Below are 27,244 nucleotides of genomic sequence, written 5' to 3' on the forward strand. Positions count from 1 at the left end.
GTACATCTACTCATTGCTGTCTCCTGATTCTCTCATGCCTCTTTTCAGTTGTAAACATAATCATCCTATCTTATATCATGCAAACGCTCCCTGGTAGATGGATGGCTAAATCAGCCCCCTTCTCTAACCCCTTAATTGGCCTACCTCTACTACAAAGGCTGAAAGGGCTAGGCTCTCCTTTTTTCAGCCTCCCTTGCTGCTAAGAGTGGTCAGTTGTGGCCCATAAGATGCAAGCAGGTGTGTGATAAAGGGCTTCTGGGAAATCTTTTCTGATAAAAGGCACAGATGTTGCTGGTCCTTCTCAAACCTTTCTTCCTGATTTGAATGCAGACATTTTACCTGAAGCTCTGGATGCCCACATGCAACCAGGATGGAAATCCCTTGAAATGTAAATCATTCAATTATTTTATCTGTGGATCAATGCTGACCACCTCCACATTTGTCATTTGAGAAAAACATCCCTACTTGCCTAAAACATTGTTAAGAGGGCTTCTGAATATCTGTAGCCAAAGGTCTTCTAATAGGTAAATCCTTTCTCAGCCCTCATTTCCTTGATCATCTTTCTAAATCTCTCCCATATCAGTAAAGCTACTAAGTCATTTTCAACATTTAAATCACTCTTCAAACACATTAAAATTTATGTGTTTTAAATTGATAATCAAAAACAAAGGTTAGAGCCGGGCATGATGGCACGAGCCTGTAATCCCAGCAGCTCAGGAGGCTGAGGCAGGAGGATCACAAGTTCAAAGCCAGCATCAGCAATGGCAAGGCGCTAAGCAACTCAGTGAGACCTGTCTTTAAATAAAATACAAAATAGGGCCAGGGCTGTGGCTCAATGGCTGAGTGTCCCTGAACCCAATCTTCATTACCCACCACCCAAAAAAGCAAAGTACAGGGCTGGGGATACAGCTCATTTGGTAGAGTGCTTGCCTCATGCACAAGGCTCTGGACTCAATTCCCAGAACCATAAAAAAATTAAAGTACTTTATTCTGAAGCATTTGATATTAACTATCCCCTTAAAAATTAAAAATTTCCTTTTACTTCTGTGATTTCACTGCTTCCTGATTTTCCTGTTTCTATTTTTCTTTTGATAGTTCATTCCTCTCAGCTTTTACTGATTCCTCTTTTGCTTTACTTTCCTCACCAGTGACAGTACTCCCAGTGTGCCCTGTACCACTAACCCTCTTCTTATTCTACTTCTTCTCAGGACTCTTTTCTTGGAGGTTCCAGAGACACATTAAAATGCCTTCAAACAGAACACATCATTGTTGCACAAAGGTGGCTAATTTATGGGGTTTTAATTATGGAATCCCAATCTACACAAATAAGAAATTTAAGTCATCCTTCTATTTCAAATAGCCATACCTAATCAGTTACAGCTGTTTTTTTAGATTGTGCCAAATTATAAATTATTGCTTGACTTTTCCTTTCCTATCCCATTATACTGCGACTTTCTTAGTTTATCCTTTAAAAATAAAGAATGAATCTTAAATCATCTTGACTAATCATGTCTAGCCCATATTTAGGACTTGGCAAATTTGTGTGAAAGAAATGAAATTAAGCTACTATCATCATAACAGATCTATAAAATATCCCTATGATTGTGGAATGTTTTGAGTTGCAAATATTGTGTTAATATACTAAATTTCCATATTTTTTAGTATTCATGCCTTCAGGTCAGTGTCCCTGAGCTCAATCCCTGGTATCAACTATCATTCTGATAGCTGAGTATGACATAAACATATGTATTTATTTGATTCTTCTGTGCTTAAATACAATATTAAATTATGTTGTTTTCTAAATAATCAGCTAATTTAACAACAGTTTAAGACTATGAAGAACTCAAAATAGCATGCTATTACATTAAGATTTGTACAATTATTCTATTATCTGGTAGAAATCAGCCTACATTTTAAGGGAGAAAGAAATGCAGGGAGAGAGAGAAGGACATGGAAGGGCATTATAAATTGGTAGAGGTAGAAAATTTTGACTCGAAACATCCAAGGAAACCTTACTGTGGAAAAGCAGCACCTAGAAAACATACATACATAACAGAGTAAAAGGCCAAAGATTTCCTGGCATCATGGTTTGTAACATTTTAGCTAATAGGGATTCCCCTAGACCTTTTACATCCAAAATTTCTCATTTACTAGATAAGAAAATTGTGACCTGCTAAAAGTGAGTAACTTGTCCAAGTTAGCAGCAGGTCAGGACTACAAACCAGGTCTTTGGGCTATCCAAAGCACTGATACATTTTCTCTCCAGTGTGACATCTCAGATGTCCCAAGGAGAATTTTCAGTATGATACAATAGAACTTACCTTGAGCATGAATGTTCACTGTTTATACATTACTTACTCAAACCTTCTGTTAAAAAGTACATTTTAACTTTTGAATCAAGATTTCTTCACTTCTATATGATTTCTCTGTTGTGGTCTATGTTATCCAATATAGTAGATTGTACTTCAACTAAAAATTACCCACAACTGTTACCTTTATTAGGTGTCTACCTCAACATGACTTTATATGATTACTGAAGAGTTAATCATGATGAAGGGGCCAGTAAACACTGTATTTAGGTGTGAGTTCTTTGATGTCTTGTAAGGTTTGTACTCCGACTGAAGGCTTTTCCACATTCAGTACACTGATAAGGTTTCTCTCCTGTATGAGTTCTCTGATGTACTATAAGGGATGAATTCTTAATGAAAGCTTTCCCACACTGATCACATTCATAGGGTTTCTCACCAGTATGAATTCTTTGATGCTCAATAAGGTATGCACTCTGGCTGAAGGCTTTTCCACATTCAGTGCATTCATAAGGTTTCTCTCCAGTGTGAATAACCTGATGTACAGTAAGGGATGATCGCCCAGTGAAATGTTTGCCACATACCATACACTCATAAGGCTTCTCTCCAGTATGAATTCTCCGATGTTGAGTAAGTGATGAATTCTTACTGAAAGCTTTTCCACACTGATTACATTCAAAAGGTTTTACTCCAGAGTGTAGTCTCTGATGTTCTATAAGGTATGTACTTTGGCTAAAGGATTTCCCACATTTGTTACATTTGTAAGGTTTTTCTCCAGTGTGATTTCGCTGATGTAGGGTAAGAGTTGAACTCTTACTAAAGGCTTTTCCACATTCACTACACTCATAAGGTTTTTCTCCAGTGTGACTTCTCTGATGAACAATAAGATGCATGCTTTGACTGAAGGCTTTTCCACATTCATTACATTCATAGGGTTTTTCTCCTGTATGAGTTCTCTGATGCACAGTAAGATTCATGCTTTGTGTAAAGGCTTTCCCACATTCGTTACATTTATAGGGTTTCTCTCCAGTATGAATTCTTTCATGTTGAATAAGGGATGAATTCTTGCGGAAGGCTTTTCCACACTCTTTGCACTGATAAGGTTTCTCTCCAGTATGAGTTCTTTGATGAACGGTAAGATTCATGCTCTGACTAAAGGCTTTCCCACACTCACTACATTTGTAAGGTTTCTCTCCAGTATGAATTCTTTGGTGTACAGTAAGAGATGAGCGTTCAATAAAATGCTTGCCACATACATTGCATCTATATGGTTTCTCCCCAGTATGGATCCTCTGGTGCTTAAGAAGTGATGAGCTCTGGCTGAAGGTTTTCCTGCATTCATTACATTCATAGGTTTTCTTTCCTACAAACATTCTTTGATTTTTCATTAATTCAGAATTTTGTTTGGTGTCTTTTCCTTGTGAAATCCAATTATAGGATCTTTTTGCCATGGGAATGCTTTGTGGTGTATCAAGGACTGATCCCTGATTGGAAAATCTTTCAAATTCATCACCTCTACATACCCTTCTCTCTGTGAGGGTTTCCTCATGGGTAAATGCCATTTGGCCCAGATGTTTCTCCTGCTGCCCCTCTAACCAATTTCCAGGTTCCCAGGTTTCCCCTAAGGTTGAATGCCAGACATGTTCCCTTTCCATTATGACCCCATGGGATAAATCTTCAGTAATGCTGGGTTTTGGAGCTGACTGTTTGTTTTCCCAATCTGGAAAAAAATTCAAAGGCATATTGGTTTGTATGCTAGGAGACAAAAAATTGTATAAGGTAGTAATGAGAAATTAAACTAGAATAACTATTAGATATGTTTTAGAACTTTCAAAGATACCTTTACAATAACAGAGAAATTAGAAAGGAAGGAAAAAACAGTGAACCAGTTGATGGAAAACAGGGGAACTAGAAGAAAGGGATAGAAGATCTACAGGGCAAGCAGAGAAAGGAGTGAGCTCATTAAGAAGTGATGGACAAACAATGAAGATGAACAAAGGGAAAATATTCAGAAGACCTAGGATTGGTCTGATGACAGAAAGTCCTGCTACCTCATACTTGATATTCCTACCAGCAGTTTCTTTTTCTCCCATAAGGCTGCTTAGAATTATGTACCAAATAATCTTCATAAAGCATCACAATGTGACATAGTAAAAAGACTGTTGATCCTAGAGTCAGAAAAATGGGTTCAAACCATGACTTTTAACACTCTTTCCTTATTTCTCTTGGTCTGTTTTTTCACAGATTTAAATTACAAGTAAAGAAAATCTTATAAGGAGTAGGTAAGATAATGTACACAAACTACCCTTGGGCAACAGACTTGTTTGCAACAAAAAATGTGGACATACTTGAAACTGATGTGATCCACAGGATTTTTCTCCTTCAACTTTAAGTAGGCTCACAGAGTTAAGAGAATCCTAAAGAGTTCTACACTTTCCTAAATATCTTCTCCAGGAAGGTGAGAACTAGTGGCATGGCAGGGGCAGGCAAAGGAGAACTGTTGAGCTGCTGGAGAGGGCCTAAAGGAAGGAAATTGGAGTCATTCAGACTTTATTTTCTCAAATCTCATAGACATTGGCGGGGGAAGAGAATAGAAAACTATAATCTCAGGATTATAGTTGCTTATCCAAGTCAAGAGAGCAGAGATAAGACAATGAATCAATGATCTAAAGGCTGTGAGCACAGGCCTAATGAAGCAAGAGATGCATTAAATGGGTTCCCCCCCAAACTGATCTGTTTATATAAAAAACATAAAAAGGGGAAAGCGAAAAAAATCAAGACCCCACAAAGTACCCTGAGAGAGAAGATCTATGCAATTAAATATGAAAATATTTGCAGCAACATATGATGAAATGACAGTGGTATCTTGCCCCACCTCACTATGGTCATATCCAGCTATCCAATTCAAGTTCTTTGGGAATAAAATGCTACCCAGAAAGCAAAGCAGAACCCATTCACATGGTTAGATAATAATAAAGTCTAGAAAGAACTGCCTCCATTGAAAGATACATGATACACAGAAAATATTGAGTTTGTAAAGTATCTAAAGATTCAGGAAATAAATTTTTAAAATTATAATAAGAGGAGAATGAGAACAAAAGAAGTAGCATAAAAACCAAAAGGGTGAATAAATGTTGAGATAATTAAATGTTTCCAGTTACCAAAGACATGAAGAAAGTAAAAATAGCTGGGTGGAGTGGCATATGCCTATAATTCCGGTGGCTTAGGAGACTGAGGCAGGAGGATCACAAGTGCAAAGCCAGCTTCAACAATGGCTAGGCACTAAGCAATTCAGTGAGACCCTGTCTCTAAATAAAATACAAAATTGGGCTGGGGATGTGGCTCAGTGGTCTAGTGCCCCTGAGTTCAATCCCTGATACCACTCTTCCCACCAAACACAAAACAAACAGAAAACAGATGCTATAGACCAGGAGATGATATGTACAACACAGGACCCATACAGAACTTATCCTGGACTTATAAAACAATGTCTATGAAACAGCTTAGCCCATTAGAAAAATGGGCAAAACCTTGAATAAGTACTTATTAAAAGTAAATGTGAATGGTTTGTAAACATAAATAAAGATGCCCAATCTTGGTGGTATACAGAGGAAGGCAGAATAGAGGTGTAAAGAGATACATACCATTAACACATCTCTCTGCATAACAAAATGTAAAAATTCAAATAGTTTCAGATTTTGTTAAAAAGTATGGTAATGAGAACTTTCACATGTGGCTGGTTAGTGGGAATGATATTTGCTATAAGTATTGTGAAAACAGTTTAGTACAACTGAGAATAAACAGATTGTGATTTAGCATATCTAGTTGATAAAAGTACTTAGGTAAATCTGCCTTACAAAGGTATACAAGATCTATAATGCTTTGAGTAACATTATGCACAACAGAAGAAAATTGAGAAAAACCCAAATCTCCATCAACAAGAGAATGGGAAACTAAACTGTCCAATATTTATACAACTGACAAAAGTGATGATGATTAGAAGTGGAGAGAGTGGTATCATTCCCCTGTTCCTGATCTTTGAAGAATGGCTTGTAGTCTTTCACCATGAATACGATGCTGTCAGTTTATTCATATATGGCCTGTATTACGCTGAGGTTTTTCAGGGCTGGTGGGAATATAAAATAGCACATTGTGGAGAACAGTATAGCAGTTCCTCAAAAAATTAAAAACAGAATTACCATTTAATCCAGCAAATTCTACTTCATGGTATATAACTGAAAGGGTGCACCAATGCTCAAAGCAGCAATGTTCATAATAGCCCAAAGGAGGAAGAAATACAAATGTACATCAATGGATAAATGAATAAATAAAGTATGGCAAATGCATCGATGAAATATTATTCAGTCAAAAAAGAAATTCTATAACATGGATGGAACCTGAAGACATTATTCCAGGTGAAAAAAACCAGTCACAAAACAATAAATACTGTGTGATTGAACTTAAATGACATACCTATAGTGGCCAAATTCAGAGTCATAAAGTAGAATGGTTGCCAGAGATTGGGGGGAGTGTTTAATTGGCGGTGTCAGCTGGGGAAGATGAGAAAGTTCTGAAGATTGGGTGGCAGCAGCTGCTGCATAACAATGTGAATGTATTTAAACGCCTCCAAACTAACCATTAAAAATGGCTAAAATTGTAATTTTCTGCTATGCATGTTGTACCATATACACATATACTAGTCACAGTAAAATAACACCTAAAATTAGTATTATATTAATAGTTCATAATATAAAGGACATATATAAATACTTCAAAAGTATTAGATAATACCCAACATTCACTTCTGATTTGCAAGAAAAAGTTAGCATTGCACTAAGCATAAAAATAAATAACTAGAAGAATTCTCACTGACAAGATCAAGGAAAGGGTTCTTACTATTTATTACTACTTCTATTAAATGTCATTCCACAATTGACCAACATAACTAGGCAATTGAGAAGAGAGGAATTTTCATTCTTCCCTAATTATGATCTATCCTCAAAATGACAGATTGTTAGAATGGCTTTACTAAGAATTAATGAAGTTTAGTTTTAAGGGTCAAGGACTGAACAATGTTTCAGACTCTTGACACTTTGCTATGTCATTAAATAAGGACTTTATAAAGCACACAGCATTATGCTCTAGCTCTACCATTCTAAGGGTTCAATGATTATAAGCTTTTATCATTACCATTATTGTTTTATATTAAGTAATAGGAAGTTCTGTATTCCTTTTTTCTTAAATAGGAGATTTTAGTGATAACTTATATTCCTTTATTGTCTTAGAATGCTTTTTCAGCCTTTCCTGGTTAACTTATAAGATTTCTATAATTTGGGGACTCATTGGGACATGATCAAGAGTCTCCATAACCAAGGAGTCTGGTAAAGCACAGATCTTCAGTATTTATGAATAGAATAGGTCATAGCAGAGACCAAGAGCTTACATAGTATTGAGGTAGAGATAGGAGGGTTGGGTAGCAGCCGAGGGCAAGTTTTTTTCTTTTATATTTCTTCCACATTCTTTGTAATAGTTAAAGAACTCATAACAAAACAACTATTTCAGTACCCACCTGACTGAATTTCCTATGTATATGCTTGCAATCCTACAATACAGTCTCCACACAGCAGCCAGATCTGTTAAGCATGATAAATCATCATTCACTGTTTATTTATTGAGCCAGACACTTAAAAGTGCTTAGGATGAGCAATGAAAAACACAAAATTCTGTCCTTATGGCACTCATACTTTAGTGACAGGAAGGAGAACAATCAATATAAAAAGTAAAACACCTAGTATTTAAGCAGTATGCCTTATGGAATAACAATAAAAGCAACAAAATCGAAATAGGGAATATGAGAAGTAAGGTTTTCAATTTTAAATAGGGTCATTAGGACAGGCTTCATGGAGAAAGTGACTTTTTTGGCAAATTTTTATTTTTTAGAATTACTATTACTATTATTTTATTATTTAAGATACACATGACAATAGACTGTATTTTGACATATTATACATATATAGTGTATAACTTATTCTAATTAGGATCCCATTTTTGTGGTTGTACATTTTGTGGTTGTTTCACTGGTGGTGTATTCATATATGAACACAGGAAGAGAAAATGACATTTAATTCAAGACTTCAAGGGGCTGAGAGGAAGTCACAGAAATATCTAAGGGAGAGCAACCCAGAAAGAGGCTAGTGCTGCTGTCCTTAGGTAGCAGTGGGCCTGTCCTGTTAAGAATGAACATGCTTTTGGAGTACTTCTACATTTACAATATTCTGTAGGTGAGAAACAAAGATGTGTATTTATTAACATAATGATGTTCATGTTGATATGAAGACAGATAGGGACTCTGTAACAGTATATAGTTCTTGGTGTGTGTGTATGTGTATATGCATATATTTACACACACACACACACACACACACACACACACAAACACACAGAGTTACCCGGGACATCTATAAAAATAATTAAAAATCACATATAAACCACAGGCAATAAGCTTCCACATTTAGGAGTAGTTAGGGGTAGCTTCCTGGAGAGCACAAAATATAGAATACCCAACTATATTTTTAATTTTTACAAAAAAATCTAAAACTATTTATTTCTTTACTTACTTACTTATTTTTGGTACTAGGGATTTAACCCAGGGGCATTTTACCACTGAGCTACATCTCCAGTCCTTTTTTATTTGGACACAGGCACTTCACTAAGTTGCTGTTTGGTCTCAAACTTGCAATCCTCCTGCCTCAGCCTCCACAATTGCTGGGTCCAGTTTTAGGTTCAGTCTTAATAATAAATTTCTAATACTTTATATATACATTAACTAAAACTTTTTGTACATAATGTTAATTTTTGTTTCCTTAATAACTAAATATGAACTGATTTAAGTCTAATGACCACTGATTAAATTAAAATTCACTGCTTTCTATATTACTAATAATTTTTCTTCATTTAAACAATAACAAGCTAGCTAGCATTAATATTGGCATCAGGAACAACATTTCTCTTTCCATTTGCTACTCATCTTTTATAAAAACAAGAACAAAATCTAACAAAGCACTCGATAACTATATAAATAATACTTTAGTACAGAAAAAGATGAATCAAAAGGAAAATTAGAAGCTCTAGTTTTCTAGTTTTACTAGTTTACTAGTTATATTAGGAAATAATAAGAAGCCACAGCAAGGCAAGTAAATCAAGTTACGATTTTTTTTTTTTTTTTTTTTTAAGAATTAAACTTGGAGACCAAAACACCAATGTTGAATTCTGGCATGTTATTTCATTGAGTCCATTTCTTCCACTATAAAAGGGGCTAATAATACCTACCCTGTAGGTTTGTTATGATGAGTGGATTAGGTGATGACTGGGGAGGAGCCGAACACAGTACTTAGTCGATTCTTTCTCTTCTTGGCTTGGACAGGATACTAAGAGGACTAAGTAGTAGATTAGTCTGGCAGTAATATCCAAGAAAATCTGGAAAGAACAAGAACTGGAGTTTGTAAGTCACCATGTTCTCTGGGCCTCATTCTTGACAGATAGTTTCTCCTTCTCTATTGGACACTTCTGTCCTTAGAGCTACAGTCAAGTCTTTCTCTTATTAAAAAACATACCAGAGGCATTATACCTCTGTCTGGCTTCTTTCAGTTCTTGTTCTTCCTTCCTTTTCCTTCAGAGCCAACCTTGTTGAAATGGTAGACTGTACTCATGTGCTTCTCCTTCACCTGCTCATTATTGTATTTCTTGTTTGTTTCTCTGTCACTTTCCCCCCCAAAGAATACTTGCCTCAGCACTAACAGGGCTCTTCTCAGAGTGGACTTAGACCAGGTCCAGAGGCATTTTTTCATTTCTTTCTCAACCCTGTTGCTTTCCCTCTGCTTTTCTCTCTTTCCTCGACCCAGCTCTCCTGGCAACCCTGTTCTCCCCTCACATTCTTTCTGTCACCTTTATGAGAGCATCTTTGGCCCCCGGCCAAATGTTACCCCGGCCTCGGGGTTCTATCTGGGTGCTTCTGAAATATTCTCACACACTCTTTCTGATAATTAATCATTTTTCATTAATATGAAATTCACAAATATGGTTACGACTGTAGAAGCCACATTTTTCACTTGAAAATTAAAATAGAAATTTAAAATTTCTAAAAATTTTACTTGATGTCATTCAACATTCACTAAGTAAATACATTAAGTATTTAGTCTGGTAGGTAATGGGATAGGCAGGGGGTACAAAGAAATATATGCTCAATAAGGCAATTCAGTGTTAGTATGCAAATAGATATTCAAAGAGACAAGTACTGGGTGAAATACAATAATAAATGAATAATCTTTAGGATCCAACCCAACAGAGAAGCCTGATGGGGGTAAAGGAGTGAGAGAGGAAAACACTATATCAAAAATGTGTTTTCTTCTGCTGTTACTGAATGCCTAGTAAAGTTACAACGTAGTCCTAAATAAACTCACTAAAATAATATAGGGAATGAGGGAAAAATCTTGCATGTATATATACCAACAACCCCCCAAACAACCAATAAATAAATAAATAATCTTAAATATCTTCATACAAACAAGAAAGGTTAATTAAAAAGACTGCTATCAAAAAGAGGAGGAGCCAGGCATGGTGGCGCATGCCTATAATCCCAGTGGTTCAGAAGGCTGAGACAGGAGAATATCAAGTTCAAAGCCAACCTCACCAATGGCGAGGTGCTAAGCAATTCAGTGAGACCCTGTCTCTAAATAAAATACAAAATTGGGCTGGTGATGTAGCTCAGTGGTTGAATGCTCCTGAATTCAATCCTTGGTACCCTCTCTCCTTCAAAAAGAAGAAACATTTAGAGAACAAGAAAGTAGCTTATGGAAATAAAAAAAATCTGATAGAAACATTTTTTTTTAACACAGAAGAAATAAAAAGAAATAAGCACTCTCCTCTTCTTCTACCTCAGGTCTTTGCACATGCTATCTCCTATAGTCAGAATGTCCTCCCATATGGCCCATCAATTTATTTGAGCATCTGTTCAAAAGTCACCTGTTCCCTGACCACCCCTATAAACAATAGTCCTGTTAACTAACTTAGTCCCTTTATGCTGCTTTATTTTTCCACACAGCACCTACAACCATATTATAATCATTAGCTTTCTTTCTTTTTATCTTACCCTATATCTTGTCTTCCTTCCCTCCCTTCCTTCTTTCATTCTTAGTTTATGGTGTCCTCCACTAGAATGTAAGTACCTCAAGGCAGCTGCCTGTTTTTCTTACTACTATATTCCCACAGCTAGTAACAGGGCCTAGTATTCAGTAGACATTTGTGGAGTGAATAAGTCATTTACATATGAATAAACACCAATAGCAACAGTAATCAAAGCCAGAGTAAAAGACAGCTATAATAAAAGTGATTAAAGCTCCCCTAAAAGATCCTGTTTTGCCAAATAAATTAGCATTAAAAACATAAAATAGTTTCCAAAGTTATAGAGTATGTAGCAAGACCCATTAAGATGTAATATACCCTTTGACCCATAACTCCACTCCTAGAATCTGATTCTTCAGAGTTTACTGGAAACCAGCAGAGATGATCCTAAAGTTATTTTTTTCCCCTGTTGTGAAATTGAACATTCCTGAAGAAACTACTGTGATAGAATTTCTTCAGGCAAGCACCAGATGAATAACTTCTTCCACAGGGTTACTGAATTCCTGCAATGGAGGACACTAGAGGCTTATAGGGGCTATTTCAGCCTTTAGAAAACATTCCATTTCTTCTGACTTTTGTATCTATTAGATGAACCTGTTTTAATGTTAGACTTAATTGACCAACCATAGCTTGACAAAGAACAGACTCCTGCCTTGACCCATTTTCTCACTAAGAATACAGTAATGATAGGTAGCAGACAGATATGAGCATATGGAGTTGAGGGAAAACTGCCCACCCCCAGAATTTCTTTAAAAAAGCAATTTCCCTTAGGTTACTCCTACCCTACCCTGGTTTAAGTCCATAGGATATGTTATATTCCTCAGAAAACAACCTGTTATCTGCAAAGCTACTATCTCCATCAAGAAGGAGAATATAAATTACCCTAAAAGGGAGACCTTTATATATAACAAAAATTCCAGGACTCAGGAAGATAGGATAATTACAAACAAAGGTCAATGACCACAAAATCTGTAAGAACAAGTTCCAATTAGAACCAATAAGTGCCCTCTGAGGTAACCTAGATTTGCTTTTAGATCTAAATTTAACATGTCCTTTTAACAGTAAAATTCCCTCCTCCCCCCAGTAAGTTTTGCTTGGGTACCTGTGGTGTGGGTAAGATCATGTGCAATCATGTGGGTAAGATCTGATGCAATCCTACTGTCAGTCAAAAGTTGAAATGTGGTAACTAGGCAGAACACTCTAGAAAATTTCCTAAGATCTCCAATAGAACTGGGAAACAAAGGGGGCTCATTGTCAATCTTCCCTGAGACTGTTTTGTTTCCCTTCTAATAAACTTTGCTATATTATTACTAAGTCTCGTATCTTTCTGAAATTTTATCATTGCAGAGCACAAGAGCAAGAACAAAACAAGATCTCCTGTATCACTACGTTACCATTCAGTCCAGTGGTCAAATTTTACCACTCTATCTTAATTGCCTCTGTAATGTCCCCAGATTTGTTATCTATTCAAGTATCAATTAACCTTTGTTTTAGGTAATAAGTTGTAACACCTACATTTTTTTTTTGAAACATTCATTCAAGAGAACTTGAATCTGTGCTCCTGGGCTGAGCCTTGTTTGGCTCAAACTATTTTCTGATTTCCTTCAAGGTACAGTTGTTACTTTGCATGGATACTTTTATAATTTTTTAAAAATCTCTTTATGAAGGGTCACTATTATGGCAGCTATTATGAAGACAAACAACAATAAGTATTGGTGAGGATGTGAGGAAAAAGGCACTCATACATTGCTGGTGGGACTGCAAATTGGTACAGCCAATATGGAAAGCAGTATGGAGATTTATTGGAAAACTGGGAATGGAACCACCATTTGACTTATCTATCCCTCTTCTTGGTCTATACCCAAAGGACTTAAAAACAGAATACTACAGGGACATAGCCACATCAATGGTTATAGTAGCACAATTCACAATAGCTAAACTGTGGAACCAAGCTAGATGTCCTTCAGTAGATGAATGGATTAAAAAAAAATGTGGCATATATACACAATGGAATATTACTCAGCAATAAAAGAGAATAAAATCATGGCATTTGCAGGTAAATAGATAGAGTTAGAGAAGATAATGCTAAGTGAAGTTAGCCAATCTCAAAAAATCAAATGCCAAATGTCTTCTTTATTATAAGGAGGCTGATTCATAGTGGGATAGGGAGAGGGGCATGGGAGGAATAGACGAACTCTAGATAGGGTGGGAGGGCAAGGGATGGGGCATGGGGTTAGAAATGATGGTGGAATTTGATGATCATTATTATCCAAAGTACATGTATGAAGACACGAATTGGTGTAAATATACTTTGTATACAACCAGAGATATGAAAAAATTGTGTTCTATATGTGTAATAAGAATTGTAATGCATTCTGCTGTCATATATAAATAACAAAAAGAAAATAATATTCCTACAAGACAGCTCCCCAGAAAAATAGTGTGGCTTGAGAGGAGAGCGGGAAATTAGCCAGTACATCCTTTCACAGTGACAGTGAGCCCTGAGGGAAAAGCAAACTTTCATCCCTTCCTGGGTGCATCCCCAGCACCTCCACCAAAAGCAAACATTCACCCTTTCTTAACCACAGTGGGTTCTGAAGGGAGAAAGCAGATACTGAAACTCTGGGCCCTGGACTTTTATCATTTCCCATTGCCAATGAGTCCTGGAAAGAGAAAAACAAATAGTGAAGCTCTAGATAACAGTGGGTCGAAGAGGAAGGAAGATAAGGCAGTGAACAACCAGTTCTGAGCTTTTCTCAGTGACAAATCTTACAACTGCTTTCCTGAGTTGAAATTTTCACCTGTATAGCTAGGTCCCTGACTATCTGAATCGCACATCCATCCTCTCCAATGACTAATTCACCCTCACTGTAAACTGTAAAACTGAGGCTCCTTCTATAATCTGGAGACCATTTCCGTATCCAGAAAATGAGCCCTCCTATGCCTGATGATTGACTCTGGGACAAAATAAAGGAAAGCTTGCTGATCTGTTTGAGGTCTGCTTCTGTCCCAGTTATTTGTATTTTCATTATGATGTCGAAACCATGTTGGTTATTTTTGCTTATTCTTTTTACTTTGATAGACTTATACTATCCAGAGAGCAAATAAATATTTACTAGCTCTTTTATATTAAAAAATTATAAAAAAGATATGATTTGGTTGGGGATGCAGCTCAGCAGTGGAGGACCTGTCTAATGTCAGAAAAATGACAATGGTGAGAACACCAGGTTAAGAGAATAATTCTATAAAATGGGCCCACAGTGTTGACCCTGCCACATTCTTTCTTTGCTAAAAACACAATTTGCATGCAGTCCTTCCTAGCCTAAGTGGACAGGATATGTCACATTCCTCAGCAAATGGAGGCAGGGGTAAAGGATAGGCAATCAGTGTAGGTAATGAATGATGGGGGTTGGGAGGGTGACAACTGGTTATCAATGGGTTGCTAAACGTTAACTTCCACTATTGTGCTCCCTGGTACTCTGAGTTGCTAACAAGTAACTTCCCACCTCCTGCTCCTTTCTGTTTTCACATATATGGGGAAAAAAGAGAAGACAATAATTAAGAAAACAAGTTGTACCCCCTCCCACAGGTTTTCAGCTCTAAAGCCCCCTCCTCATTGGGGAAGTCTGTCCTCTATCACTTTCTTAAATAAAACTTGCTTTTTATGCTTGCCTTGGCATTCCTCAGGTATTTAATCGTCAATAGCAGGTTCCCAATCTACACTGGACAGATATCACTAGCATGCAGGGTTTTGGGGCTTTAGTTCAACCCCCAACATCATGACCAAAAAAAGAAAAGATAAGATACTTTTACATACCATAAGGAAAATAAAGATCTGAAATGCATTTCTGCAGAAATAAGCCAGTGATGAAATCTAAAAGAAGAACTTTTGGTGATGTGACCAGGAAATAAATATTAAGAAGCATTAAACATTAAAAGGAAAATGCAATTGGATGGGTAGTGAATGCAGATTAAAATATTGGGGAATGAGGGTTGTGGCTGTGGCTCAGCAGTAGAGCACTAGCCTAGCATGTGCGAAGCCCTGGGTTCGATCCTCAGCACCACATAAATATGAATAAATAAAATAAAGGTATTGTGTGAAACTACAACTAAAAAAATAAATATTAAAAAAATTCAGGAATGAAAACCAAAATATATACAATGGAAGACTGATAAAAATTAAAATGAAGCTACAGTCATTTTTCATGTTTTAAACATAGACTAAAAAACACCTGTCTGAGGCAGAGGAAGAAGAATGTTGGATACCTTTAAATGTGAATAAAGCTTCCAAATGTTAAATAGTAAGGGAAGGGAATTTAGGGATATAAGTTACAACTTGGAAGAAAAATTCATGAAAGACAATAAGAGGAGACAATTATTCAGAGGAGATAGAATGATAGAGATTCAATTCAAAGTCCAGATGCAAATAGAAGAGACTTCTAACATTTACTGAATACTTAGTTTGTTCTAGGAAATGAACAAGTTATACAAATGTAGTGACTCGTTTAATCCTTGTAATGTATGACTTCCCTCCAAAATAGGGATGCAGGCAAGAGCTAGAAGAATGTGTCCCATCAGTAATCGGAGGTGTCCTCAGAATACATATCAATTGCCACTAGTCTCTCCAGACCCAAGGCTCCCTGAAGTGATTTCTCCCCATTGAAATACACTCAGGTATGTCTCACATAACAAATCCTTGCATCCTGACACTTACCTGGAGAAGCACACCCTGGGAGTTCTTTGTTCTTCAGATTCAACTCTTCTTGTTCCAGCTGGGAGATCACAAGAGGTTTGGAAAGCTGATGCCCTGCAAGGGAGGAAAGAGAACAAGTTTGGGTTTTGAACTGAGTCTAAAAACCAATCCCAGTATTGTTCTGATCCCTTCCTTGTCAACGTTTCTGAAACAAAGGAAGGTGTAGCTTATGAAATTTCCCATTTTCCACTTTCTACAGAAAAGACCATTCACCTTGAAAGAGGGGACACCAAGCAAATACCCTAAGACAATGCCCTATAAAAGCTAGGATTTCCAGTCCAAATTCACAAATTTCAGACGTTGTACAGGATTGGGGGAAAAAGGTGTCAAGAGGTAGGTCTTGAATTACAAGGAGAAGTCCTTACCCAGTGAGACCAGGTTCCTGTAGTTCTCCAGCATCACCTTCCCATACAAGTTCCTCTGAGCAGAATCTAGGTGCATCCACTCCTCCCAAGTGAAATCCACAGACACATCCTTGAATGTCACTGACTCCTGAAACTATAAATTCCTCCTCAACAAGGGATTATGCCAGTAAAACCCTCTGAGGGCCATGAAAAACCAAGTACACTAGGAGAAAAAGGGCTAGGATAGAGATCTGTGTGAGAAAAACATGCTACCTTCCGACATTAAAACAACATCTGCAATGAAAACAGATATTAATACAAGATATTATCAGAGATAAATATAACATAGAAAGTGGTTTGGGAGTCAAGAACAGGAAAAGTTGGTATAACAGAATGCTAAGGTTTGGACTTGGAGGGGGTGTGTCCCCAAAGATTGTGTAAGAAACTTGGTTCCCAGGATGGCAGCATTAAGAGGGTGAGCATTTATGGGGTGGGGCATAGTGAGAGGTTGTTACTAGTACCTCCCTACTCTCTTGACTTCCTATATTGCCACATGATCTCCTTTTCCATGCCCTTTCGCCACTGTGATACCATCTGCCATTAAGCCTTTACCAGAATCAACTAGAAGCCAGTGTCATGCCTCTGAATCTCTAAACCTATTAACTAAATGTAAGCTTCTTTTGTTAATAAAGACCCAACCATGTTTATTTTGTTATAGTAACAGAAAGCAGACTAATACAGGGAAAGGTAGTAAAAGCTACTCTAGATTTCTACTGGAGAAGAGGTGATGATGTTCTGATCACTTCCTATTCAGATCATTGGTGAAGAAAGGATTTCCTGCCCTATTCATTACAAGATAATGAAACATATGACATTAGATACATGAGATGTACAATAATTTATTAATCACATCGAGTCATAGACCAGGAAGGAAGACCTCACATACTATGCAGGGTCACACAAGGGTTTCACTCAGAAACAGAGTGAACCAGCAGGACTGTGAGAAGCAGGCTTTGTAGTGACAAGAAGTGACCCATGGTTACTGTGGAATGATATGACTGGCTTATCTGAACAATTTCACAGGCTGACAGGGAGGTGAAATGGTTAGGTGGAGCACTAGGCAGAATGCATCTGGTCAAGCTGATGGTGGAGACAGTTGGAAGACAGCCTTTCCTGCTGAGTGAAGGCATATATGGTGAGAGCAGGGAAACTTGCCACTGAGTCTCATGGCCCAACTCCCCATACCATGAGGCCTAAAGATGTCAAGAGAGTGTGCTGGCCTTACAATACATTGGGAATCCCACTTATTAGAGGAAATTATGTGCAACAGGATTGACCTAGAATGTGAATTGTTTATCTTATAGATACCAGCTTCAATTGAAAAAGGCATTTCAAATTTGTAAGTCCATTGCAGCCTTGTTCTCTATTCTCCATCCCTTAATAGAGGAACTAAAACACTGTAAATATTTAATACCTATTAAATGAAGGAACACAAAACCAAGTGTGTGGTATCTATAATAACAGCTAGTTGGCACTTTTTATTTCTTGGCATTTTAATCACTCATTTCCCATTATCTCCTGTATAGCTCCAAGACATTAGTCATTCAGAGAAGGAGCAGCAAAAGTGAAGAACTACCTATAGCCAGTTGATATTAAGAATCTAGGCCAATGTCCATTAATGGAAGCTGATTAAGTAAACTATGATACACTTGCACAATGGAAGACAGAAGCCCTTTACATATTGATATGGACAATTTCCAAGATATACTGTAAAGTACAAAAACAAAAAGTAAGACATGGGGTGTATAATCCTGAGTAAATATTAACTTTTATCAACTGTATAAAAAAATAGGGAAAATATATATACATATGGATTTTTATTGTTTCTTCTGGAAGCCTCCATAAGAAATTATCATCATTGCCTTTGTACAAGAAGGGATCACTAGGAGGCTCAGATCAAGGGGAGAAAGCAGATATTTTTTTAAGTGCTCATTAATATATATTGGGGTTTTTTTCTTTGTGTGGTACTAAGGATTGAACCAACGGCCTCATACATGTATAAAAGCACTGAGCTAATAAACCCAACCATTCTAATTTTATTTTGAAACAGAGTCTCACTAAATTGCCCAGGCTTGTCTTGAACTTGTAATCCTTCTGCCTCAACCTCCTGAGTGGCTAGGATTATAGGCCTAGGCTACCATGCCTGTAATTTATATTTTTCAACATCTGAATATACATGTGAATATATCAACCATTCATATTTCAATTAAAAAACCTAAAATCTGAAATCATGAGCAAATATAAAATAAACCCAAACTGAGAAACATTCTACAAAATAATTGGCATGTATTCTTGAAAAGTGTCAAAGTTGCTGGGTGTGGTGGCAGATGCCTGCAATCCCAGGGGCTCAGGTGGCTGAGACAGAAGGGTCACGAGTTCAAAACCAGCATCTGCAAAAGCGAGGCACTAAGCAATTCAGTGAGACTCTGTCTCTAAATAAAACACAAAAATAGGGCTGGTGATGTGGCTCAGTGGTTTAGTGCCCCTGAGTTCAATCCTCAGTACCAAAAAAAAAAAAAAAAAAAAAAAAAAAGGCGTCATCAAGTACAAAGACTATTCCAAATTAAGGAAAATTAAGGAGATATGACAATCTAATGCAATTTGTGATTCTGGCCTAGATAAAGAATATTTTGGGAAAGGTGGAAAAATACAGTAATGTTTGCAGATTAGCTAATAATGTTGTAATCAGTGTAAGTTTCCTGATTTTGATAAGTGTATTTTTATTATGTAAGATAATGGCCTTAGTTTTAGGAAACACATAGTGAAATACTTTGGAGTTAAATCATGTCTATGACTTTTTCTCAAATGGTTCAGAAACACACACACACACACACACACACACACACACTCACTCATATAAAGGAAGAAAGAGAATGAAAGCAAGCATGGTAAAATGTTAGTCCAGGTGAAAGTTATCCTAAAAATTATTTTTATTATTTTCGCAACAAGTTTTCCCATCTGAAAAGTTTCAAAATAAAAGGTTCCTTTTTTTTTAAACCATGAGATAAAGTTGGACATAGTGGTGTGCACCTGAAATCCCAGCTACTTAAGAGGCAGAGACAGGTGGAACACTTGAACCCACTGAGTTTGAGGCCAGCCTAGGCTACATTAAAAAACCTGCTTCAAAAACAAAAATTAAAATTAAAAAAACCCCACACAAACAAAAATGAGATAGCATTTTCTATCCTTGGGAATAGCTAAAATACAATGTGTTACAGGTTGGACTGCATCCTTCATAAAAGATAAATTAAAGTCCTAATTCTTAGTACCTCAGAATGTGACCCTATATGAAAATAAGGTCACTGCAAATTTAACTAGTTAAGATGAGGTCATAATGGAGAAGGGTGGGCCCCTACTCCAATATGACTGGTGTCCTTATGAGAAAATGTCATTTGAAGACATCAGCACGCAAGGAGAATACCATGTGACAAAGAAGGTAAAGATTGGAGTTATGTAGCTATAAGCCAATGAACACAATGACTGCAGCAAACCACTAGAAGGAAGTTAGGAAGGGGCAAGGAAGGATATTCCCACGGTTTTCAGAGAAAGAGTATAGCCCTGAAATTGCCTTGATTTTGGACTTCTGGCCTCCAAAACTGTGAGACAATCAATTTCTGTTGTTTTGAACCACCAGTTTGTAGTGCTTTGTTACAGGAGGCCTAGGAATATGATATATCAAGCATGGCAGAGGATGCTGAGCAACTAGAATTCTCAGATCCTGCTTGTGAATATTTAAAATGGTACATACACTTTGGAAAACAACTGACTCCTATAAAGTCAAACATACACTTGAGCCAGCAATTTCACTCCCAAGTATCCATGTATTTACCTAAGAGAAATGAAAGCATATAGTCACACAAAGACTTATATACACGAGTGCTTGTTATAGCTTTGTTCATAATAACAAAAAACAGAAAACAAAATGTTTATGATGAGTGGATGGATGAACAAAATTTGGTACATTCAATAAACTATTAGATATAAAAAGGAAGGAACTATTGCTACACACAACAGTATGTATGGATAGATCTGAAAAACAGTACGTTAAGTAAAAGAAGCCAGCACAAAAGTGTATCTCCTGGTATGGTTTCATTTGTGTGAAGTTCTAGAAAGGACATGACTAAACTATAATAATAGAAATCAAACAGTGGTTTCCTGGGATGGGTGATATGGATTATGATAAGAGTATAGTTCTGACATGTTCTAAATTAAATTACAGGACTAACAGAGGGAAGAAAGAGATAAGAGAAGGCTACTCCAACCCATAGCTTCAAGCTAAGTCAACAACAACAACAACAACAAAAAAGAACAACAAATGCTCCACATTCCTTGACTATATGCTGAAAATTACCCATCAAGGCTATATCTCATTCTGCTTTTGAAACCAAACAAAAGAAAAATAGCAAAAATTTCTCTTTATGGACTAACCTCCTATCCCAGGACTTTGTCACCCCCTCATATTGATAGCCACTATAGGCTCGATGTAAATGATTTATGTTTCTTCTCCCAAAAATTTCATTATAAATGAAATGGACATTCTTCTACCTGATATCTGGCCATGCTGCCGATGGACTAGGATTGTCCCAGGACTCATCCTTCACCTTTTGGCTAGAATCTGTATAGCTCAAATACTTTATTTTCAGAGACCTCTTAGTCTTGAAAGCTTAACAACCAGAAGGGGACATGAGAATACTTTCTGGGGCAATGAAAATGTTCTATATCTTGATTGGGATGGTGGTTATGTTAGTACATATATTTGTCGCAGCCAAATAATTTAATGCTTTAAGTGGGTTATTTTATATTCATTACATCTCAAAAAAGTGGATTTAAAATTTTAACACTGAAAAATTTCAAGTAACATTATTATTATTACTACTACTATTATTTTGGTAGCAGGGATTGAACCCAGGGTTGCTTAATCACTGAGCAACATTCCCAGCCATTTTTTATATTTTATTGCTCAGTTGCTCAGGGCCTTGCTAAGTTGCTGAGGATGGCTTTGAACTCAGCATCTTCCTGTCTCAGCTTCCTAAGCCGCTGGAACTACAAGCGTGTGCCACCCTTAATTAACATTAAACAGCAAATCAAATCGAGGCTACTGATAACCAAATTACAATCTTCATTAACCAGAATCTTCCAGATGATCCACATAAACATTCCCCTCTTCTAGAAAACTCCCTTCTCTAATATTCATTATTGCTTTATGGTTTTTGTTTGTTTTTTTGTGGTGGTGGGGATTGAACCCAGGGCCTTGCACATGGGCTAGGCAAGTGCTCTACCACAAAAGCAACAACTACAGATTCCAGGAAAACTAGCAGGTTCTAATTTCAAGTAATAAGTCAGGGCTCCTCACTTCTGATTTTAATTTCATGGTTTCCTTTTTCTGATTAACACTGCTTTTTTTCCTACAAAATTTTTCATTTTTATTTTTATTTTTATTTTTTTTGGTATCAAAGATTGAACCCAGTGGTGCTTAACCAGTGAGCACTTCCCCAACCCTTTTTTATTTTTTATTTAGAGATGGGGTCTCACTGAGTTGCTTTAGGACCTCGCTAAGTTGCCGAGGCTGGCTCTGAATTCACGATCCTCCTCCCTGAGCCTCCCAAGCTGTTGGATTTATAGGCATGCACCACCTCACCTGGCTAGAAAAACTTTTATCATGCCAAGTCTCTTAACAAAATTCCTCAGACTGATCTCCCAGGTACCTCTTCCATCCCCAAGCCTGCCAGGTCAACATACATGCAAGCTCCTCTTTCCACTTAACTCCAAATAGGGCATTGGATTCCCTCTATGCCAATCAAGCGTGTCTCACTATCAGTGACTGCTACCCTCACCCCACAAGTGAAACTCTAAACTACCAAGTTCTTGGCTGGACTAATACTAAGAATGCCTAGCAATTACCAAATACCTTCAACATTACAGGAACCAAGCTAAGGCCCTTTTCACTTGCATTATCTTATTTGAGCTTTGGGAAAACCAATGAAGTAAATGAGAAGAGGCATAGGTAATTCTTAACAATGCCAGATGTACGGCAGAAATTCAGTTAATGCTGTTATTTCTGTCATCAGTATGAAAAAGTGATGCTTTAAGGAAGTCAAGTCACTTGCCTAAGGCAATGCAGATAATTAAATGATAGGGTCAGGATTAAATATTGCACATTCCAACTCCGTTATTTAGCAAATCCTCAACATTTATCCATTTTCAACCCTTTAGATGGGTAAACACCCCCTGCTTCTCCTAATCTCTACCCTGATATTTCTCTTCTCCAGATTCTGGAACACCAATAATCTGGGAATATAACCATACTTGATCTTATCATCATTTTCATGTATAATTCTTATAATTGTATCCTGTACAGATGTGTCCTCTTTTATGATACCTGAGAGCCCATAATCCCTATAAACACAAGGACCATCTCTCTCTGATTTATGTTCCTTTTCTGATCCTTGAACACCACCAAGAACCCAGCAGGCCAGGGAATCAGTGGCCTGAGACCAGAGGGACACTGAGGGAGGCTTTGCAAAAACTCCTCAACATTCTGATACATCAATAGCTTTGTACTGTGTAGTGAATCCCACACACAGTATGAGAATAAGGAAGAGGTTTGAGAGAAAAAAATGAGCTCACCTGAGCTTCCAATGGCAAAGGCCCAGCAGCCATCACCTTCTTCCTTCCTGTGGGGTCCTTCCTAGGGAATGGGGAGCTGAGGGAAGGACAGGAAGTCATGAGAAACTGTACTCCTGCAACAACAAAGTACCTACAGATAAATAGGTGTGTAAGGAATCTACATAGAGAAAATTACAATTTTTATTTGTAGTTTGCTCTATTAAGCTTATTTAGATATATAAAGAAAGATGAACATAGATATACATACTGAATTCCTGGATAGGATGTTATAGTATTATAAGTTGTCACTTCCATGAAATGAACTTTTGAACTTATACTCCTAATTAAGCTAAAATGGAGTAACAATATTTTGATGTTAATTACGCAAATTGTTTTGTACAACAGCAAGAAAAATATTTTAAAAAGAATACTGATGAAGCTGAGTGCATAGTGTGGCACATGCCTGTAATCCAGCTTGAAACAGGAGGATTATGAGTTCAAAGCCAGCCTCAGCAATTTAGCAAGGCCCTAAGCAACCTAGCAAGACCCTGTCTCAAAAAAAAAAAAAAAAGTGCTGGGATATATCTCAGTGGTTATGCACCCTCCTGGGTTCAATTCCTAGTACCAAAACAAATAAACAAAAAACTGATAAAGACTATTATGGTTTGGATATGAAATATTCCCACAAAGCTCCTGTGTTGAAGGCATGGCCCTCAGTACAGCAGTGTTCAGAGACAGGGCACTTGGGAGGTGACTGGATCAAGAGGGCTCTGATCTCATCAATGGACTAGTCATTGGTGAATTAATAATTTGATGGCATTATTGGGAGGTGGTAGAAACTGTAGGAAAGGGGGCTTAGTTGTAAGAAGTAGGTCACTGAGAATGTGCCCTGGCAGGGTGTATCTTGTCCCCAGTCCCTTCCTCCTTTCTTCTTGTTTCCTGGCTGCCACCAGGTGGCAGCTTTCCTCTGCTATGTCCTTCTCCCAAGGTTTCTACTTCAATTTAGGTTCAAAGCAATGGGGCTGACTATGGATCTATGAAACTGAGAGCCAAAATAAAGTTTTCCTCCTCAAAGTTGTTTTTCTCAGGTATTTGTCACACTGACAAAAAGCTAACACAAAGACAAATCCCTCATGTTCACATTCACATGTGGAAACTAAGTAAGTTGGTCTCACAGAAGTACAGAAGAGAGAAGGGGAGAAAAGAACAGAGACAGGTTGACTATAAGGTATAAAAATACAGTTACACAGGAGGAATATGTTTTAATATTCTATAGTACAGTATGGCGACTAGAGTTAATAATAATTTGACGTATACTCCAAAATACCTACAAGAAAGGATTTTAAGTGTTCCCAACACAAATTTTTTATATATATTTGAGGTCATGGATATGCTAATTATTCTGATTTGATCATTGCACACTGTATACACGTACTGACTGTACACTTCACCTGAACCTCATATAGTCAATTAAATATTTTAAAATAAAATAGAACATCGATGACAGTTTGCCCAACCAGAACTTTTAGTTATTAGAACACAGTATTACCAAATAGGCAGAATCACTCATTTACCAAACTATCAACTGTATAAGGGGCTCACCATTTTAAGCTGTGAGAACAACTGTACGTAAAATAGATAAACTCTGTGCCCTAATGAATATTATTATCTAATAGGGGAAAGGACCAATGGAACAATTTGAAGTCTTTCCAACATAGATGATTCATAAAAAATGTACACATAAGAATTCAGGGGCTGAAAGTATAGCTCAGTGGTAGAGTATCATAAAAAATTCAGGATATGAAAAATGTGGCATTTCACATTAGTGAAGAAAATTATTCAAAAGGACTTTCCATTTGGGAAAAACTTAAGATGTACATGTGTAATGACACAAAAGTATTAGAACAAAGTACAGATGAGGCTCCCTAATAATGATGTAAAGACCAAAACATGAAGGAATTGTTTTATGTTTGATATGAATATGTAACATCTCTTCTCGGGAAATATGTGCTTGTATATCATAAAATTTAAAAATAAAACAAAGGCTTGGGATATACAGATCAGTGGTAAAGTGCTTGTCTAGTATGTGTAAAGACCTGGGTTACATGCCCAGCATCAAAAACAACAACAACAAAATAGCGAATGCCTGTAATCCTGGCAGTTGGGAAGACTGAAGTAGGAGTATAGTTAGTTTGAAGTCAGCCAGAACAACTTAGGGAGGCCCTAAGCAACTTAGCTAGAACCTGACTCAAAAACTCAAAATAAAATATAAAAAGGCCTGGGTACAGCACCCCTGGTTTAAATCCCTGGTTAAAAAAAAAAAAAAAAAAAAAAAAAAAAAGCAAACTGGATAAAAATTCTCCTAAATGTCCAAAATGCAACTTAAACAGCTTATCATTACCACCTCTCAGAAGATTAAAGAAAATGCTAACACTCCGATGGTATGGGTCAACACTGCAAGTGCTTATAAAGGGCTATTTTTTTTTTTTTTCCGGGGAGTAAGAAGACAGGTGGTATTAAAAGACATTGTGCCACTGACCTAGAAATATCACTTGAAGAGACTGATAGACTGCGACAACAATGCAAAACTGTACCTAGCCAGATTGTCTATATGTATTTATATAAAAATATACTTATATATATTTTAAAAAACTGGGATGCAAAGAAAATTAAGGACACAGCCATACTTTCCTTCACACTCATTACATGTCGATGTTAGCTGTTTTAAAAATTGGTATAAGTAAACGTTTTTAGCATGTTTTTTAAAAAAGTTTATTCTCTGTCTCCTTTGAGTGGCAGTTACCCAAAAAGTGATGAAGCTTAAGATTCCTGCACTTTAACCTTGCCAAATGCATCTCATAACTCACTTTTAATGAGTAAATGGAGAAGTGATACTAATATTCATATTTCCTTCTAAAAACAAAGTGATAATATACTTATACACATGTACAAACAGATTTTGAGAACTCTCAAATGATTTTTGCTCATCTGAATTTTCTAGTTAACCTACAGTTAAGTTTTAACAGGAAAAATTCTTCAAAAAAAAAAAAAAATCCTTAAGTAGAAATCTGGCTTCCCGATTCTTTTGAAGAGATGGGTCAAGGGGAGCCCACGCCTACGCCCTTTTTGGGAATCAGGAAACCACGGCGCGTGTTCTGAGTTGCGGTTTACACAAAGGGCTGGAGTGGGAGACCCCGGACTGCTGTTCAGCATCCCTCGAGACTTTCGAGGGGCAGATCCCCTTCACCTTGGCGACGGGTTCCAGTACTAGGATGCGTGGGGCCCGGAAAAGCCCTGGAGAAGAGACCCGGGGTCCGAGCTACCGGCCATGCCTTCGGTCCCCAATGACCCTTCGAATCCCAGAACGCCATGCCAAGTCCCCCGCCCCCGCCGCTCCCGGGCTGTGATCCAGCCTCGGCGCCCTCCTCGGACAGGTGGAAGGTCTGTGTCAGGGACATTCCTAGCTCTGGGGGTTCTCACCGCGGCCTGGCTGCTGGGTACCTGAGGGGGCGCACCTGCAGCTCAGTAGCCCGGTGGAGGAGAGGACTCTCCCCGAGCCCAGCCGCTGCCGGCTCCGCCCCGCGGGCCGCAGAGGCCTCCCCCTGCAGTTCTGGGCTCCTCCTTCGGGATCCTCCGAAGCCCTCCGCCGGTGCACTGCATTCACCCTCTCGCAGAACAAGCCGGAGCGGCCAGCAGACGGACGCAGCCGCGCCCGACGCGTTGTACTACATTTCCCACAAGGCTGCGGGGCCACGACGCTAGCGTCAGAGTGCGCAGGCGCGGGGCCACAGTTGTGCGGTGAACGGAGGGTGGCACCTGTGTTTGTTGGGGTTGCCTAGAAAGAAATGGACGTGCATTACGTCTTTATCCCTGCTTCCCCAAAGAACTCCTCTTAGATCCTGTCGGAGAGTAGTGAGGACAGATATCCTTGGCAAAGCCTGACTTTTCCTTCTTGGAAATGAGAGGAACCTGGAGGACCCTTTGCAAAGGAGTAG

At 37.7% G+C, this 27,244-nt stretch overlaps 1 protein-coding gene across 4 annotated transcripts; it reads right to left on the reverse strand.

Annotated features, from left to right (window-relative positions):
• Positions 1-1,857: 1,857 nt before the first annotated feature.
• Positions 1,858-26,940, reverse strand: Zfp2 (ZFP2 zinc finger protein). Of its 4 annotated transcripts, XM_076856565.2 has the most exons (7): positions 26,765-26,940; positions 23,271-23,346; positions 16,605-16,737; positions 16,201-16,293; positions 9,636-9,782; positions 7,876-7,939; positions 1,858-4,026 (listed from the first exon to the last, which is right to left on the reverse strand). In XM_076856565.2, exon 7 carries the CDS (start codon positions 3,959-3,961, stop codon positions 2,576-2,578), a length of 1,386 nt encoding a protein of 461 aa, XP_076712680.2. In that variant the 5' UTR covers positions 3,962-4,026; positions 7,876-7,939; positions 9,636-9,782; positions 16,201-16,293; positions 16,605-16,737; positions 23,271-23,346; positions 26,765-26,940; the 3' UTR covers positions 1,858-2,575. The 4 variants fall into 4 exon arrangements, with proteins under 4 accessions (XP_076712680.2, XP_076965576.1, XP_076965578.1 ...); XM_077109461.1 differs by lacking the exon at positions 16,605-16,737; XM_077109463.1 differs by lacking the exons at positions 16,605-16,737; positions 26,765-26,940 and adding an exon at positions 26,730-26,755.
• Between the last annotated feature and the right edge of the window lie 304 nt (positions 26,941-27,244).

This window comes from Callospermophilus lateralis, chromosome 5, assembly GCF_048772815.1.
Source record: "Callospermophilus lateralis isolate mCalLat2 chromosome 5, mCalLat2.hap1, whole genome shotgun sequence".
In the NCBI taxonomy this organism is placed as follows: Eukaryota; Metazoa; Chordata; class Mammalia; order Rodentia; family Sciuridae; genus Callospermophilus; species Callospermophilus lateralis.

Bases quoted from the DNA above. Each gene is read 5' to 3' on its own strand.
- Zfp2 (XM_077109462.1), bottom strand. From the start codon at position 3,961: ATGGAAAGGGAACATGTCTGGCATTCAACCTTAGGGGAAACCTGGGAA.